An 18,883-nucleotide genomic window follows, 5' to 3' on the forward strand; every position below is an offset into this window, starting at 1 on the left:
GTCACAGGAAGTCTTTACAACTCTAATTACGACACAGACTGTTGGAATAACTCGTTTTACCCATGAGTAAATGAAATAATGTTCCAAAATATGTCCTCCTTCTGCTGGAAAACATCAGGCGATATGACGTCAGAGTTCTTAGATACCTTCAGTATGAATAGTAAAGCCCACCATAATAGCAAAAATATTTGAATGCCTTTTCAAACTCTTGAGGAATAAATAAAAGCATTTTTACGCATAGCTTTCAGTTGTCTGTATGATGAACCTTATTTTATATTTTAGCTTTCATTTACTTTAACAAAAAAATGGTCGTCGACACTTGGGTGGCCATTTGCGCAACCTAACCTTGATTAATGACCACTTTTCTTCTACCAATATGATGAAACCTTTTTGAGAATGGCAAATCAGAAAGCAATGCAAAAAAAATGAAATGGTGGATCATCTCCCAGTGCAACAACAGATTGAGGCAAAACTGTTTTGTGTCAGCAAGACATATTTGAGATGTTTTGGTGTTCAAATGAACACTTTCGTACCACCATAGACAAAAAGAATGACCTTATGCCATGTGCGGAAATGGTACATGTACCACATGGGTCAAATACTTGTAGGGGTCTTCGAACCCAAAGACCTGGTTAATCTGTAGCACCAAACACCTGTAACTTAACATGGGTGTTTTAGGGCACATCATCTCCACCAAACTCAAGGAAAGATAACTGGCTTTCTTCCCTGACATGGTAGTTGACAAGCAATTCCGCACTTCCCATGGAGATGCAGGGTCCACATTGCAATGACAAAACAAAAACTTGTGTCATACGACCATCTTGTTATAAACGTACAAATATATAGGCCTATCCGGATTCCAGTTTTCATTGTTATTTCTATATCACAAATTTTCATATCTCTCTAACCCCTAGCACTGATTTTTTGAGAATCAATAACTGTTATCAACATACAAATATATACGCTTAACTTTTGTACATATGCTAGTAGACATTATGCATTCTGTTTTCTCTTGTGGCAATGCGGGTCCATGCCGCCAAGTTCTGCCGTCAATGAAGTATCATGCCGTAGACACTAGACATGCAACCTCTCCCAGTCACCAGTCCAAACAGACCTGTTTCCAGTAATGAACCAAAGACCAAGTATCATTTTGAAAGTCTTTGTTATGACCCGACCCGGCTTTGATCCTGGGTCTCCCGACTTCGAGGCGGACGCTGTAACCATTAGGCGGTCCTGTTGTTTTTTTTTATGTTTTCATATATATATAGAACGGCGACTTATCATACAGCTTATTCCCTTGAATCTAAGCTCCAGCCGAGCAGTTATACGATTACTGAATTTAATTCTTAATTTAAATTTTAAGTCGTAACCCAAAATCAACCCATCTGTCTTTTCCCCTGCAATAAGCATGCGACAGTTAGCTTACTAAGGATTGTATACGAACCATTATTTTTATATTCTGCGATACATTTTAACAGTATCCTCTTAGATTGTCATCAACTTCTTTTAAAACTTGATGACAAAGACGCCCATTGATTGGCTACGAGTTTAGTTTTCATTCAGTCTGGTTGATTGAATTCGACTGACAGTTTTTCACGGTGAGGCGTACGCTTTGTGAACAAGTCAATGTACTTGCTCAAAAGCGAAAATCTATATATATGCGCTACACATTTAGTATAAGTGTCTTACCTCCCAGCATACAGATCATACGTGTTATACGGCAAAGAGAACAAAACAGTGGAGCCATGTTACACATACAGTACCGCTGCTGTTAAAAGCCTTTTAAAACATATCTTAAAGAGAATTCGCCGTAATAAAAGGTTTCATTCAAGCGTAAAGGGATGATCATAACATATAAAGAAAACCAGTTTAGATGTGTACTGCACGTGAAGTATAGTTAGTCTTGTTGATCTGCTCACACCAACACACTCACTATAGCTCTACGTCAGTATCACCACATTGACAGTTTTTTAAGCTATTGGAAGAGTTGGAAGGCTTATTTCAGCCTGTGAATGAGACGTGTAAAAATAGTGGTCTGATGTGACGCGCCAGTTCAAAGCGTCAGTGAAAACGACCGAAGAGGTAAGCAGGTAAGAATATCTTGCATCTCATGCACCTGTTGCACAAATGAACACGAAGCTGTTTCACGTATTAAATGTTACTGTGTGTTTAGGCAGGTGGTGGCTAACATTGTTTAGCTCATCATGACACTTTAATTCCGGTATACGTGATATGCAAATCACTTTCCGTCCAAACGAATATAACAATATGTTATCATTCCAGTGAAGACTTTCTGTTGTTGTGTCGCGTCTCAGCAATGTTAGCCTGTTAAATTTGGGCTGTTATGATCTGAAGTTATGTTAAAAAGAATAAAACTGATAACACACATGGGGCATGTTGTTCAACCCATGTCACGTTCTCAGCGCTGTTTGATACGCTGTTAAGGACATGTGCACGTCATAGGTGAACCACGCGTATCCACGACGTGCTGAATCATTTATTCTTCTTCATGTTTTATGAAAACCCAGTACGTTACATATTAAAAATTAATAAATATAGACACATGAATAATAGGCATAGACTTTATAGATGAAGTTATCACCTGTCACACTTTGTAAAAGAGTCCCCTACTTCCTTTGTTCTTGATGGGTGACAGGAAAGCTGTGAACTGTGCTGTTTAGAGCTACCTGTCCCACAGCACAGCAAATAGAGTCCCCTTCGGGAGGCGGTAGATCCAGGGTCAACGCTGGGTCGGCCTTGAAAGATCTTAAAAAAGGAAGTTGTAACCTCCTCGCTTGATGTTCAGCATTAAGGGGGTAGTGCAACGACTGACTGACCATATCAGTATAATGACCCGGGCGGGGCGGCTTACTTGTCTTCGGTAAGTCGTTTCAGTAAAGCAGCACTAAATGAAAGAGCGGTGGAAATCCGTCCTGCAACAGAGAGGCACATGCACGCTAAGGACTCCTTCGTCTTCATATGACTGAAAAATTGCTAAGTCACGCCGTTAAACCATAAGCATTCACTCACTCACTCACTCACTCACTATACTCTTTTGTGTGGTCTAATATGAAGTTCACTGGAATCCGCTTGCCGCATTCATAATGAAAGTTCGCATGTTACGTGCCGAAGGGCGAAGGTTTACCCCGGCACTATAGCGTTAAACACCATGCAGTGAAGTAAATAACAAAACTTATCATAAGAGAACAATATACATGCACACATTAGCAACAACTAGAAATGCTAAGAACAATTTCGTATTGATAGCGCATTAAAAAATTTGTCAAAACTCCAGCCTAGGTTTCATCGTTTTAAACAAGTTGGGTCAATTACAATTAGGCAGTTTACCCTAACTCCAATAGAGGTGCAATATTTCATCTCCCTGCTCTAACAGAAACGTGAGGCCTCTCGGATAGCGCTAGTGTTACGCTGAATATATCGCGATTAGCACACTACACCGATCCGTGCAAATGACGGGCAAATCTAGGTCACAGAACACATATATTGTTTGGCCATAGGCCTTATGTGAATCTGTGTCAACTTGTTCTATCTTAGACTATATTTTCGCACACTGATGTGTGGTTCTGTGGGCCTGAATAAGTTAAATTTTGAATAGCGTGTGGCATAAAGGAGTGACTAAAGACCTCTGGGGCTATATATGACCATTGGTGGCCTGGTTGACCAAGTAAGCAAATCTGACCTTATAAACCATGTCATTAAAGGCAAAAAAATACTAACGTGAAGAATATTTCAGAACGAAGACAATTAAACACTGTCACTAGAAATATTTCGTTTTTTTTTGTTTAAGGAAATTTGCTCAAACTAGTACAATGCATTTGAGGCATTTTAGGCGATCTTTTCTGACTGTATTGGGATCAGTGAAGCCACAGCAGGTCTTTGCAACTTACTACACATAGGGTGATATGATTTTATCATTCAAAATCCATATACACATATATATGTAGATATATGAATACATTCGTCGAATGGACGATGAAACGAAATATTTCAAGCAAAATAAGTTTATGTGACGTCACTGATAGCTTCTGGATCATTACACACCACCGTAGAATCTGATATTTTAAAACCATGTTACTTGGTTCTCCCCCCCCCCCCCCACCCAAATGAATAAATAAATTTGATTTACTGATATATAGCGTATTTAATTGATAGTGTTTCTTTATCTTTTAAGAGCTTTAGGTTGGTAAAAGAATCATTGCTTTCACCATAAGCTACATCGTCAGTATGAACTTCAAAGGGCTTTTTAGAATTCATCTGTTTGCCTGATGTAGGCTGCTTTATTTCTGGGACGATTGTCAAATACACAAGTAAAATTCACTTTTTAAACTTCACAAGGCAAACGAAGCCTTTTGATCTTTCCACATCATTACCTGTTACTTTGGGGTAATGTACAAAATGTCATACACAAAGCTATATATATATATTTCAATTGCCTCAAGGTGTCATTAAATGCTTCCTCGTCATTATTTTCTCATGTTTATATCATGTTTATATTGCTTTCATCTAATATGCGTACGGGAAACCTCTGTTGCTTACTAGGAATTCCAGTTGCCGCCAGGTTCACCGTGGTTTTACCCCTCTGGCTTATCCACCTGGTCACATGTGATTAATTGGCCAGTGTTAACAACCAACATATAGGATCTTTTTTCTGTTTTATATCAGGTTCAGTGAGCCAAAATGGAGACTAATATGCTGACTGTTCTTCTAGGATTCGTATGTCTTACTGGTTCTGTTCACGCCTTCGAGTTGACCATAGTACATACCAATGACATTCACGCTCGTTTCGAAGAAGCAAATGCCGTAGGTGGCAAATGTAAAAGTGAGTCGAAAGTGGCCGGGTTGTGCTATGGCGGAGTTGCCCGAAGACTGACGAAGATACGCGAAATAAACAGCACCAATCCAAACATGATATTGCTGGATGCGGGAGATCAGTACCAAGGCACACAATGGTATTCTGTATATCAAGGCGTCGCTACTGTCCACTTCATGAAAAAGCTTGGCTACCAGGCAATGGTAAGTATGGTTGTACCCAGGGTAAATGCGATCTAACACATTCAAAAGATTCGGCTGAGCCTGGCCTATGCCGGCCAGTATGATATTTACCTGCAATACAATGCCAACCTGATCAATGTTAACATTGTCAACGCGGTAGAATTCTAATAAAAGATGAACCATCTCAAAACAAAATAATAAAACTTAACATATCATCTCGGTCAGTACTGTATTATACCTGTACAAAAAACTTAAAATACTTAACTTAAAAGATATCAAAGTCTGTCTATCGGACAAAAGCAGAACAGAGTCGACATGAGTATAGACTCAGCCGATAACATGACATCTGTGACAACAGGCAAATACTCCTTTCCATAGTCATATGACAATACTTTCAATTTTTAGCATTTTCAGGTCGTTTGCTGTTGAATATTTAATATAGCTTAAGTGGTGAGCGTGACTCATGATCCCTTACACATATTGATAGTTGTGATGTCTGATTGTTGCTTAACACTATTCCCCAAAATGATTTACTTATATGATTGCGGTCAAGTTTATGAGCGTAGGAAACAGGCGTGTCCGGTAAAAACCATCGACATTTGGCAAGTTACTAGCGAAATTTGCCATATATGAGACGCCAGATTGGTAGAAAATAAGTGGTCTTCAAGGAACGTTCGATCACTTTATGTCACAAGGCCTCACAAGCAGTGAGAGATGGGGAGACCTTCTCCATGACCGGGTTTGGACGCGCACCTCGTGTGTCGCAGCACTTGAAAGGAAAGTGCCTCTTGCCGTTGGGCCACCACAGCATTACAATACATTGCATTCCGCGTAAAAACTGAATTGCTAAGAATCAGTGCTACAACACGGAACTCACACTGACGTCAAAAGTGGTATGTTTTTAAACATAAACAAACGAGAGCTTAACTTGTTATGTAATTATTGTTTGTTTATGTACTTCAGACAGATGAAACTGAACACATTACAGTAAGGAGACCAAACCATCAAACCATACTGTCTCACACAGTTTGAAACTTCTGTTTTTCGACGTTAGGAATGACTTTTCAGTGTTTTCCTGATATTAAAGATTTGTAACTATATCATAACCGTGTTTCAGGCGCTTGGGAACCACGAATTTGACCGTAATATAAAGGGGTTGATGCCACTCCTTGAAAACAGCACTTTCCCGGTATTGAGCGCAAACATCGACCCTTCTAGGGAGCCGACGGTCCGAGATCTGATCCGCCCATCTACAGTTCTCATCGTGGGCGGTGAACAGATCGGCATTGTAGGATATACGACGACGGACACGCCAATCATCTCCAGTCCAGGTATAGTACAGACTTCTCGAAGTCTAGGTACCTAGTATATAGTACAGAGACTTCTCCTGTCCAGGTATAGTACAGAGACTTCTCCAGTCCAAGTATTCAGTATATAGTACAGGGACTTCTCCAGTCCAGGTACCTAGTATATAGTACAGAGACTTCTCCAGTCCAGGTACCTAGTATATAGTACAGAGACTTCTCCAGTTCAGGTACTCAGTATAAAGTACAGGGACTTCTCTAGTCCAGGTATTCAGTATATAGTACAGGGACTTCTCCAGTCCAGGTATCTAGTTTACAGAGACTTCTCCAGTCCAGGTATCTAGTTAATAGTACAGGGACTTCTCCAGTCCAAGTATTCAGTATATAGTACAGGGACTTCTCCAGTCCAGGTGTCTAGTTTATAGTACAGAGACTTCTCCAGTCCAGGTATCTAGTTAATAGTACAGAGACTTCTCCAGTCCAGGTACCTAGTATATGGTACAGAGACTTCTCCAGTTCAGGTATTCAGTATACAGTATAGAGGCTTCTCCAGTCCAGGTACCTTGTATATAGTACAGAGACTTCTACAATCCAGGTATTTAGTATATGGTACAGGGACTTCTCCAGTCCAGGTATCTAGTTAATAGTACAGAGACTTCTCCAGTCCAGGTACCTAGTATATAGTACAGAGACTTCTCCAGTCCAGGTATCTAGTTTACAGAGACTTCTCCAGTCCAAGTATCTAGTTTATAGTACAGGGACTTCTCCAGTCCAGGTACCTAGTATATGGTACAGAGACTTCTCCAGTTCAGGTACCTTGTATATAGTACAGAGACTCCTCCAGTCCAGGTACCTAGTATATAGTACAGAGACTTCCCTAGTCCAGGCGCCTAATTTATAGTACAGAGACTTCTCCAGTCCAAATATTCAGTGTATAGTACAGGGACTTCTCCAGTCCAGGTATCTAGTTTATAGTACAGAGACTTCTCCAGTCCAGGTATCTAGTTAATGGTACAGAGACTTCTCCAGTCAAGTTACCTAGTATATAGTACAGAGACTTCTCCAGTTCAGGCATTCAGTATACAGTACAGAGACTTCTCTAGTCCAGGTATCTAGTTTATAGTACAGAGACTTTTCCAGTCTACGTATCTAGTTTATAGTACAGAGACTTCTCCAGTCCAAGTATTCAGTGTATAGTACAGGGACTTCTCCAATCCCGGTATCTAGTTTATAGTACAGAGACTTCTCCAGTCCAAGTATTCAATATATAGTACAGGGACTTCTCCAGTCCAGGTATCTAGTTTACAGTACAGAGACTTCTCCAGTCCAGGTATCTAGTTTATAGTACAGAGACTTCTCCAATCCAGGTACCTAGTATATAGTACGTAGACTTCTCCAGTCCAGGTATCTAGTTTATAGTACATTGACTGCTCCAGTCCAGGTATCTAGTTTATAGTACAGAGACTTTTCCAGTCCACGTATCTAGTTTATAGTACAGAGACTTCTCCAGGTATCTAGTTTATAATACAGAGACAGCTCCAGTCCAGGTATCTAGTTAATAGTACAGAGACTTCTCCAGGTATCTAGTTTATAGTACAGAGACAGCTCCAGTCCAGGTATCTAGTTAATAGTACAGAGACTTCTCCAGTCCAGGTATTCTGTATATAGTACAGAGACTTCTCCAGTCCAGGTATCTAGTTAATAGTACAGAGACTTCTCCAGTCCAGGTACCTAGTATATAGTACAGAGACTTCTCCAGTCCAAGTATTCAGTATATAGTACAGGGACTTCTCCAGTCCAGATATCTAGTTAATAGTACAGAGACTTCTCCAGTCCAGGTATCTAGTATATAGTACAGAGACTTCTCCAGTCCAGGTATCTAGTTAATAGTACAGAGACTTCTCCAGTCCAGGTATCTAGTATATAGTACAGAGACCTCTCCAGTCCAGGTATCTAGTTAATAGTACAGAGACTTCTCCAGTCCAGGTATTTAGTATATAGTACAGACTTCTCCAGTCCAGGTATCTAGTTAATAGTACAGAGACTTATCCAGTCCAAGTATTCAGTGTATAGTACAGAGACTTCTCCAGTCCAGGTACCTAGTATATAGTACGGAGACTTCTCCAGTCCAGGTATCTAGTATATAGTACAGAGACTTCTCCAGTCCAGGTATCTAGTTAATAGTACAGAGACTTCTCCAGTCCAGGTATTTAGTATATAGTACAGAGACTTCTCCAGTCCAGGTATCTAGTTAATAGTACAGAGACTTATCCAGTCCAATATTCAGTGTATAGTACAGGGACTTCTCCAGTCCAAGTATTCAGTATATAGTACAGAGACTTCATCAGTCCAGGTATCTAGTTTATAGTACAGAGACTTCTCCAGTCCAAGTATCTAGTTTATAGTACAGAGACTTCTCCAGTCCAGGTATCTAGTTTATACTACAGAGACTTCTCCAGTCCTGGTATCTAGTTTATAATACAGAGACTTCTCCAGTTATCTAGTTTATAGTACAGACACTTCTCCAGTCCAGGTATCTAGTATATAGTACAGAGACTTCTCCAGTCCAGGTATCTAGTTTATAGTACAGAGACTTCTCCAGTCCAGATATCTAGTTAATAGTACAGAGACTTCTCCAGTCCAGGTATCTAGTTTATAGTACAGAGACTTCTCCAATCCAGGTACCTAGTATATAGTACGGAGACTTCTCCAGTCCAGGTACCTAGTTTATAGTACAGAGACTTCTCCAGTCCAGGTATCTAGTTTATAGTACATTGACTGCTCCAGTCCAGGTATCTAGTTAATAGTACAGAGACTTCTCCAGTCCAGGTATCTAGTTTATAGTACAGAGACTTCTCCAATCCAGGTACCTAGTATATAGTACAGAAACTTCTCCAGTCCAGGTATTCGGTATATAGTACGGAGACTTCTCCAGTCCAGGTATTCAGTGTATAGTACTTCTTCAGTCCAGGTATCTAGTTTATAGTACAGAGACTTCTCCAGTCCAGGTACCTAGTATATAGTACAGAGACTTCTCCAGTCCAGGTATTCAGTGTATAGTACTTCTTCAGTCCAGGTATCTAGTTTATAGTACAGAGACTTCTCCAGTCCACGTATCTAGTTAATAGTACAGAGACTTCTCCAGTCCAGGTATTCGGTATATAGTACGGAGACTTCTCCAGTCCAGGTATTCAGTGTATAGTACAGGGACTTCTCCAGTCCAGGTATCTAGTTTATAGTATAGAGACTTCTCCAGTCCAGGTATCTAGTTAATAGTACAGAGACTTCTCCAGTCCAGGTATCTAGTTTATAATACAGGGACTTCTCCAGTCCAGGTATCTAGTTTATAGTACATGGACTTCTCTACACCAATGAACAGTTGGTTGATTAAGTATAGACGCATTTAGCCTTAATGCTGTTCGTCTCTAGGGACAATCTGCCAGATGAAATATACTGCTTTTAAAGGTAAAGCGTATTCAATTTCGTATTGACATTTGTCAAAAATATGACGGTACAAATGTGAACAAAGAACGGATGTAGTTAGGCTGTCATGACGTTCGGTGACAAATCGTGAAAATACACTAATATCGGATAGGCCTTTTCAAGACAAAGAATCGGGTCAGAGAACCTCGTACAAATCTGTGAGAACCTCAAGAAACTCGACCAGGGCTTATACTGAGCTCGGGATAAGTCGTGGCCAGATTAGCAGCCTTCGTGTCACACTCGTAACGGACTCGGAAAGCTCGTACAAAACTCATAAGAATTTCGGACAGTTCATACAAACTTGAACGGTTAGAAACTCGTACAGAACCCATGCTGATCTCGAGATAATTTATTCCATGTAGTGTATGGTACCGTCAAGGTCGTAGCAAGCTGTGCACACCTCCGTCGTTTCAGATTAACTCTTAACGAAATCGTACTACATCGTACTAGACTTGGTAGACATTAGTAATCGTTCTGTGCTCGTGGATGTCATATTTTCGACGAGTTCCAAACCGACAACAATCGGCACCAAACTCGGTAAAATGTAAGAGTAGTTTCACTCGGAATTATTGTTAGTCTTGTCGAAGTTCTATTTGTTATAAGAAATTATTTTTACGTCTGACTAATGCCTTAATACCCTTTAATCGGTCCATGGGCATGAAGAGCTGATATAAGAGAGGGAGAATTCTCTTTGAGATACTTCAAACGGTGTGAGGACGGACATTCTCCAAAGTTAATCAAAGATTCCTACCAAATTAATAATACGTTTGAAAGTTAGAATAATAGAATAATAAAAGGTCATTGCAGTAAACTTCTCTTTCAGGGGACTTAATCTTCAAAGATGAAGTGGAAGCGCTTCAGCCAATCATCGACGAGATGAAGAGAAATGGCATCAACAAAATTATCGCCCTTGGACACTCCGGCTACGCCAGGGACCAGGAACTGGCGAGACAGCTAACTGACGTGGACATCATCGTGGGTGGTCACTCACACACCTTCCTCTACACAGGTATATATACAGTGATTGTAATTTTATCTTAAGTTTTCATTGCAGTTGAAATCGTGCATAGATGCAAGATGTATGATCTTTGTTCGTTAATAAATTGGAAATGTGAGGCTGAGTTTTAGTACATGTAGATTTAGTTTGATTTATTTATTTATTTGTTTGATTGGTGTTTTACGCTGCGCTCAGTAATATTTCACTTATACGAAGGCGGCTGGCGTGTTAACCCTATCAGCCACGGAGGCCCCGATTTCATATGAAGACAATACTCCCTGGTGTAGCACAATTACCCGGGTTACGTACATGTATGCTTGCATTTGTTATATTCCATTCTAGTCTTTTAGAGAGTCGCCCGTTTTCAGCTGCCTGTAAAATCAGTCATACTCTGTACCAAAATTGCATTTAGTCAGTGACACGTAACAACACAAGCTCTACACATTGATGTGTTTTAAGTTCACATTATTGCATGTTCACATTATCACAAAATAAAGTTAGAACACTTTTTCTAATTCATAATGTTCACAAGCCCCGTTTCCACGGCAAGAACCCATTGCCTCGAGTGACGTCATAATTATTAAAAAAAACAGTGGCACGCTGGATATTGGGCGGAGTTCAACATGTTTTGACGGAGGGCGACACCGGTTTCCTAAACTTCTGTTGATCTTACTGTAAAACCCTTTTGCTGCCTCTGCCATATTTGAAATTAGCATAATATAACCTTAATATATGAATATAATTTTGTATGTTGTAGTATATTACCTCACGGAAGTATGATTTTAAAGCTGGATGTTAGGAAATTTTGTTGTTAAAAACAATGTAGTCTATTCGCAAAGAGTGTAGTGTAGGATGTGTTCCCGCGTGGAGTTTGTTCTCACCGCAGGTTGGTGTACCTATTATAAAACAAATTAATCTCCACCCCCATTCCCCAGCATGCCCATTGGTTTTTTAATAATTATGACGTCATCCGAGACAATGAGTTCTTGGTGTCGAAACTAGGCCATTGAATTTAACATTATGAATTAAAAAGGGATCTGATTTTGATTTTCTTTGCAAGAATATGAACTTTCAACATATTCATGTGTAAACCTTGTGTTGTTACGTGTCACTAACTAAAGGCAAATTTTGGTAGCGAGTATGACTGATTTTACAAACAGCTCAGTATAGACGACCCTCTGAAAGAAATAGACTATTATACTACCACTGACATTTTCATAACAGATCATCCACCCAATGTCATTATAATGTCGACAAGGAGAAAACATTGTCGATGAGCCAGTACTCGATGGTATTTTTGCTTTCTAAAAGGAAACCCACCAAGTAAAGACAAAGTAATTGGACCTTACCCGACCGTTGTAGAAAAATCTAACGGAGATAAAGTTCTAATCGTCCAGGATTTTTTCTTCGGCAAATTCCTCGGTTTTCTGAAGGTCCGGTTCACGGAGGGCGGCAAAGTGGAGTCGTGGGAAGGGAACCCCATACTGCTGAACGACTCCATTCCTGAAGGTAAGGAGCTGTTAAAGAAAAGGAGTCACCGCTGTAATCCAATTAAGGTGTCACGACATTATCCTTTTACCAGTAAAGATGATGCAGTACAGCACGGTGGTGTCAGTTCTTAAAGGTAAACATGGACTAATATTTCAAGAAAGAAAAAAAATGATGGCAGGGTGCACATTTTTATAAATCAGAAAAACAAAACAAAACAAGAAAAAAAAACAATGTTATATATGTTGATTTGTTCAGACCCGGAGCTTCTTGCGGAAGTAGAAAGTTATAAAGGGGATGTGGTGAATATCAGCAGTCAACCCGTGGGTAGCAGTCACGTGTACTTGGACGGTCGACGGACTATCTGTAGGCTTGGCGAGTGTAACCTGGGTGAGTAACGAAGTAAAGTGAAGTACACTCTATGCCCTCTGACCTATTCAAGACTTGTGTCACCAACATGCTCGAAACTAATAAATTTCCATTTCTGCTGTTTTTCTCGGTTGAGCACATCGGGTTACCCACTAAAAGAAAAGACAACAAATAATATAACCTTACTTATTTCGGGGGAGGGCTGAAACCAGTTCAAAACGGTCACCATAATTTTGATCTCAAGTGCTTGGTAACTTTTAGCCATGAATTCTTACATGGGACATGGAACAAGCCATTGGACATGGGATAAGCCATTGGACATAGGATAAGCCATTGGACATTGGATAAGCCATTGGACATGGGATAAGCCATTGGACATGGGATAACCCAATGGACATTGGATAAGCCATTGGACATTGGATAAGCCATTGGACATGGGATAAACCATTGGACATGGGATAAGCCATTGGACATGGGATAAGCCATGTTAGAGAAAGCGGAAGTACGATGTTATTTCATTTGTGTTCCTAAAAGGCAAAACTGGTTAGGGCGACGTCAGCTGAAACACCTGTTGGTTCAGGTTATAGACATAACTTACTCCTGGTGGGATAAAATTGAAAACGGCCCTTTCGATTTTCTTAATGAAATCTTAATGCGCGATTTGACTTACTTTGAACTACGATATCTCGGTTAGGTAACACCCCAAAAACGAAAAGATATTTGTTTTTAACATTTGTGTGTTTTTAACATTTATTATGAGCGAGGACACATATATATTTTGCCGAGTGTTGTCTTTCCTTTTAAGATAAAAAGAATGCAAAACCAGCCGATGTTTTGGCTAATCCAATGAGAAGATTTCCCCCAAGCTCTGCAGCAGGTAGATATATTAAGTTTAGAAAGCAAGCAGAGATGTTGTAGTCAAAAACATGCTCCACAGAATTGCACACAAAGCACCGTTTCATTTAATAACAGGTAACCTTATCACGGACTCCATGATTTGGAACATGGCACAGTTGAGCTCGCCAAACGGCACGTGGATCACTGCGGCAATTGCCCTGATGAATTCGGGAGGGATCCGATCGCCGATAGAACCAGGTAAATGACAAACTCTACTCTACAAAGATATGAGAGGCCTATAAATGGGATTGGTCAAAATAAGCGTGACGTATGGCAGCGTGGTAGCGTGAACCAAAACGCACATAACACCGTGTACGTATTAAAGCGGAATCTGGGAGGAAGATCGGAACCCTTCACTTCATTATCAGCAACCAAATGTATAACGTATAAATGTATAATAAGTGCTATACAAGAGCCCTATAGGCCTACATTGCTTTTTTGACTGCATGTTCACATCTTGATTGTATAGGCATAGTCACTGGATTAGTGAATAAAACGATGAAGGTAGGTGACTTTCTTTCTTATTCTGTCGAATTATTCAAAGTAGGTTGTTCTGTTTATTTTAATATAAATGTTACGTGACGATGGTTTCAGGGGAGATAACCGTCGGGGACATTAGTACGGTGTTACCATTCCAGAACAGTATAGACGTGATCCAAGTGACGGGTCGAGTGTTGCTAAAGGCCTTGGAACACTCCGTAGCTGCGTACAACCCCCAACAGCCAGGGGGAGGATTCCTGCAGGTGGCAGGTAATGGACAACGAGGAAACTTTTTTGCACGTGCCTGTTTAATCCAAGATTGCTCTGACGTTTGCAAAATTTTGTTCGCCCAAAGATGGGCCAACGTCAGAGCGGGCGTCATTTGAAAAGCTGATGCAGTTACCTGCCCTTGTCAAATATGTAGCGGATGTCACCAAGCCGTTCACTTTGAGCATCACCATAGAATCTTGGGCCAACAAGGCCTAGGAAATAACCGATGGACATTGTGCTTGTAATACATCGACAGACGAAACGATAAGCAACAACTGCGGTAACTGCATCAGGCTTTTAAATGGAAAGAGTGAGTGAGTACTTAGGGTTTCACGTCGTACTTAACAATTTTTCAGTCATATGACAACAAAGGACTGGCCTTCCTTGGCCAATCAAAACTTTTGTCAAACCTAACGTCAGAGCAATCTCGGACTAGCGCCTGTTTTTTACAGTTTGAAGCTCAGCCGTGGATGGTTCATTGTGATTTGTAGAAGCTGGTCGAACTGGCGCAAGTCTGAGTGTCCTTGAACAATATATACATAGTGCATACTGAGGGCTGGAATATCGGGAGTGTATGGAAGTAATGTTCTACGAGTGCGGAGTAAAGTGTTGTTTTCTCATCTAAGCTATGGTTGGCTATCTCGGTTTTTTCGTTGCTTTGGCCATTTTTTGCAATTATTCATTTATTTGAATAATTCCTTATCATTCCTTTTTCCATCTTCTTGAAAGTATTGTGGCAAGGCTTGCTAATTTAAAAAACAGACGACAGCTTTGATGCGCAGAAAGACATTAAAATCTTCACAGGATGACATGTTGCCTTTGCCACTTGATTATTTTATTTATTTATTTGATTGGTGTTTTACGCCGTACTCAAGAATATTTCACTTATACGACGGCGGCCAGCATTATGATGGGTGGAAAATGGGCAGAGCCCGGGGGAAACCCACGACCATCCGCAGGTTGCTGGAAGAGAGGAAGCACTTTGTCACGTGAGGAAGTATTACTAATAACACCGTGTTTTAATGACTATTTCTGTCTGTTATTGTTCTCTGTCCAGGTTTGCAGGTTGTGTACGACTTAAAACGACCAAGCGAACAGCGTGTGGTTTATGTGCGAGCTCGGTGTCAGCGTTGTGTGATGCCAAAGTACGAGCCAGTTGACCCAGCAGACACCTATTCCGTCGTCTTGCCGGGGTTTTTAGTGGATGGCGGAGACGGTTATAACTTTGAGTTGAATGAAGGAGACCGGATTTCAGCAGGTAGTTTCCAAAAAAAATCTGTTTTATTTAACAGAAAATCTGTTTATTTTGCAACACATTATTCTCTTAAAGATAGCTCACAAATTCTATTAATTCAACAAAAATATTGTATTAGACTAAAAGGATGTTATCTTTGACACAGTATGACGCTGTAACAGCAGATTTTTGTGTTAAAATTAACAGATTATATTTTGAGTGTTTGTCAAATTCTTTACCTCCAGAAGACCTAGGCTTTAGTATTAAGCTTTGAGATGCTACTTATCCAGATTACATTCTTGCAATGAACACTAAGCTTCTGTACATGTACATGGAGCAAGCCACTTAAGTTATACCGGTTTGCCTTTTCTGAAATCATTTCCACTCGTTGCAGGTTTTCTGGACTCCGATCTGTTTACACAATTCGTGAAACACCAGTCTCCAGTGTACAGCAGCCATGAAGGACGAATCCATTTCTGTGGGGAGGAAGATGACACGATTTTCTGTCCCATTACGGCACAGGCGTCAGGACCCGAGCTTCCACCTGTCATAGTCTGGCTGTCTTTGATGACTGTCAAAGCGCTTTGTTACGTCGTAGTTTAAAGGCTGAGAAAAGAGAACTCTTCATTTTGGACAGTGCTGGACACTGTAGATTTTACAATTGACCTTTGAAATCTTACCATGATGCACATCATATCTTACTATAGCTAACTATAAAAATATGGCATGAATTGAAATGGTTACTTCCTTGGTGCCTTTTTGAAACTACTATGTAGCATGATGGATATATCCAACAAAAGTGGCTAACCTACATTTATAAGTGACTTCGCTTGAACTGGGAAAATCAAAAACGCCGCTATGTTTTAATTTTAAATCAAGCCCTCAATTTTAAACACGAAACGCACGACATGTAAAAGCCAGTAAGCGAATCTAGGAGTGCTGTAAGAACTAAAGCACCTGACATCAGCTTCAAATAGATGAGTCTCTGTTGATATCATTCTGCTAATAGAAGAAACGTTTTTCCTCGTGTCAGGCTTTAAACGTGTACATTTATCTTAATATATGCTTAACCTGGATTAGAACAGAAAACCTTTGCTTGCATTGGGTTAGAATATGGCGTTGCCTGATGGACAGAGTTTGCCTGTCTGAATATAGTCACCATGTCAGTCCTGGTGAATCCATACGCTGGTGATACGAAATCACAACTTAAATAACATTTGCTTAGATATTGAAGTTTAGATTCCTTATTTTGATGAGCCGAACACTTGTAGCCTTATATAATGGCCAATCTCCTGAATCCACTGGGTTCTGCCTGCTTTTGTTCCACCCTAATGCTGACAGCCGTCGTATAAGTGACATATTATTGGGCAGGGCGTAAAGCACCGATTAAATCAAATCAATTTCTGGAGTTACGAATTATTTCTCAGTAAGCTCCGAAGACTGTCCTTCAAAGTATAACAGGCACAAAGGACATGACTCATATCCCGATTTTCATGTGAACCTACTTTCCATTTACATCTCTCACACTTTGTCACGTGATCCATTGCCTAAATGTTGTTTTTTTATTTTATCAGTTGTAGGCTTTTGCGATCTTTAGATTGCCATACACTTCACTGTCATTCTTGTATGTTATAAAGCTTGTACACATATGTACGTTGATGAGTAATGTTTTTTATTTTGTTCTTGAAAAAAATAATACTTTCTTCAGTATTTCACATTTCTGTGTTCCATGTGTTTGTGCACTGCATATTACAACGAACATGACAGCTTCGGTGACCAAGTGGATTGAAGTCGGGAGAACTGAGATCTAACCCGGGTCGGGTCATACCAAAGTTTTTAAAAATGATACTTTTGACTGCCACGCTTCGCGCTAAGCACAGAGAGGTTAGAGGGAGGAAACAGGTCCGGTTGGCCTTGTGTCAGCATAATGTGACTGGGTGGGATGTTACATAAATGAGTGACATATTTTTGTCCTGCAACTTCTTGCTACAATTTCAAAGATAAGAGAACACTCACACGTGAATCCTGTCCTCTTCCTACTGCTCACTAATTCTCACATATTCACATGGTTCTGTGCCAGAACCATGTGCGATATGGCTGAAGTATTGCCAGTGTGGCGTTAAGCCCTAATCCTTCATTCGTTCACATGACACTGATATCAAATGGGACCCTGTTAGATAGCAGTGTGTCAAATGGGACCCTGTTAGATAGCAGTGTGTCAAACGGGACCCTGTTAGATAGCAGTGTGTCAAATGGGACAACCGGCTTATATTCTGCGGCTAATCACTCCGCATAAAAACCGTAGGCCACATTTGAAATATTTCGAGATACAGGAGTAATTGCAAAAGTAAAACTCGGCGGAGCTGTTAAAAAGCAGACATGACATCCCACCCAGTCACATTATACTGACACCGGGACAACCAGTCCTGTTTCCTTGCTCTAACCTGTCAGCGCTGAGTGCCTAACGAGTCAGCAACAAGAACCATTTTAATAGTCTTTAGTATGACTCGACCCGGGTTTGATCCCTGGTCTCCCGCAGACAAATTGGTTTAATTCAAGGAGATTGGGTGTTCGAATCAACGCCTTTAGCTGGCTCAGACAGCTCTCTGACGTATTCTCTGTTAACACCAATGTCGAGGTTTATTCGTGATTGGACTGTGCCTCACTGGAACGCCATGCCGAAAACAATACAGAGGATGTCCCACCCGAACAAGTGGTCAATAGACTGCTGTTTACTGACAACACCCGCTAGCCTGGTATACAACCCATAGGCACAACCACCTGTGGGTACAGATAGCAATACAAATCCATAACATCGTTCCATATCGGACATAGGTGATCTAATTTAAAATTTGAATGGATTCCTTGCATATTTGAAAGAATGTCGCTTCTCAGATTTTGAAGTATTTAGTGAGTAAGCAGCGCGAAGGCCATACTCGCCGTCAAATTTCTTTTTAGCCAGCGCAGCAATGGTTGACCCGTCAAAGTCAGGTTTGTAGATTTGTGAACATATTTCTTTAAAAGGAACCTGAAAAAACCCAAACCACCTAACTACTTTGGGCACAACCAACGCTTCGCCCACGTAGACATTTGCATCGAGCTCATCTACGTAGAGTGCAAACTCTACGATGCATTCTACATGTAAGCTATACTCGCATGACCCGAAGATACCTAGCTTATACAACAATATCATAATGATATCAAATGTATACCTTCTCGGTCTACTTTTCCTTGGGATTTCACCAGATGCCTGGTACCGTGCGAATTCTTTCGGTTGATAAACACAAGTGCTTGTGAAATACCATGCGCTAAGGTTGGTATAAGTGAGAAGTTGTCTTGTCACAGGAC

General features: G+C 40.4%; 1 protein-coding gene across 1 annotated transcript; it reads left to right on the forward strand.

Annotated features, from left to right (window-relative positions):
* The first annotated feature begins 4,698 nt into the window (after nt 1-4,698).
* LOC135469849 (snake venom 5'-nucleotidase-like) lies at nt 4,699-17,185 on the forward strand. The gene is made up of 9 exons (XM_064748469.1): nt 4,699-5,034; nt 6,131-6,344; nt 10,624-10,809; nt 12,109-12,306; nt 12,544-12,675; nt 13,627-13,749; nt 14,146-14,301; nt 15,359-15,559; nt 15,930-17,185. Exons 1-9 carry the CDS (start codon nt 4,699-4,701, stop codon nt 16,136-16,138), a joined length of 1,755 nt encoding a protein of 584 aa, XP_064604539.1. The 3' UTR covers nt 16,139-17,185.
* The last annotated feature ends 1,698 nt before the right edge of the window (nt 17,186-18,883 follow it).

The sequence above is a fragment of the Liolophura sinensis genome, chromosome 7, assembly GCF_032854445.1.
Source record: "Liolophura sinensis isolate JHLJ2023 chromosome 7, CUHK_Ljap_v2, whole genome shotgun sequence".
NCBI lineage: Eukaryota > Metazoa > Mollusca > Polyplacophora > Chitonida > Chitonidae > Liolophura > Liolophura sinensis.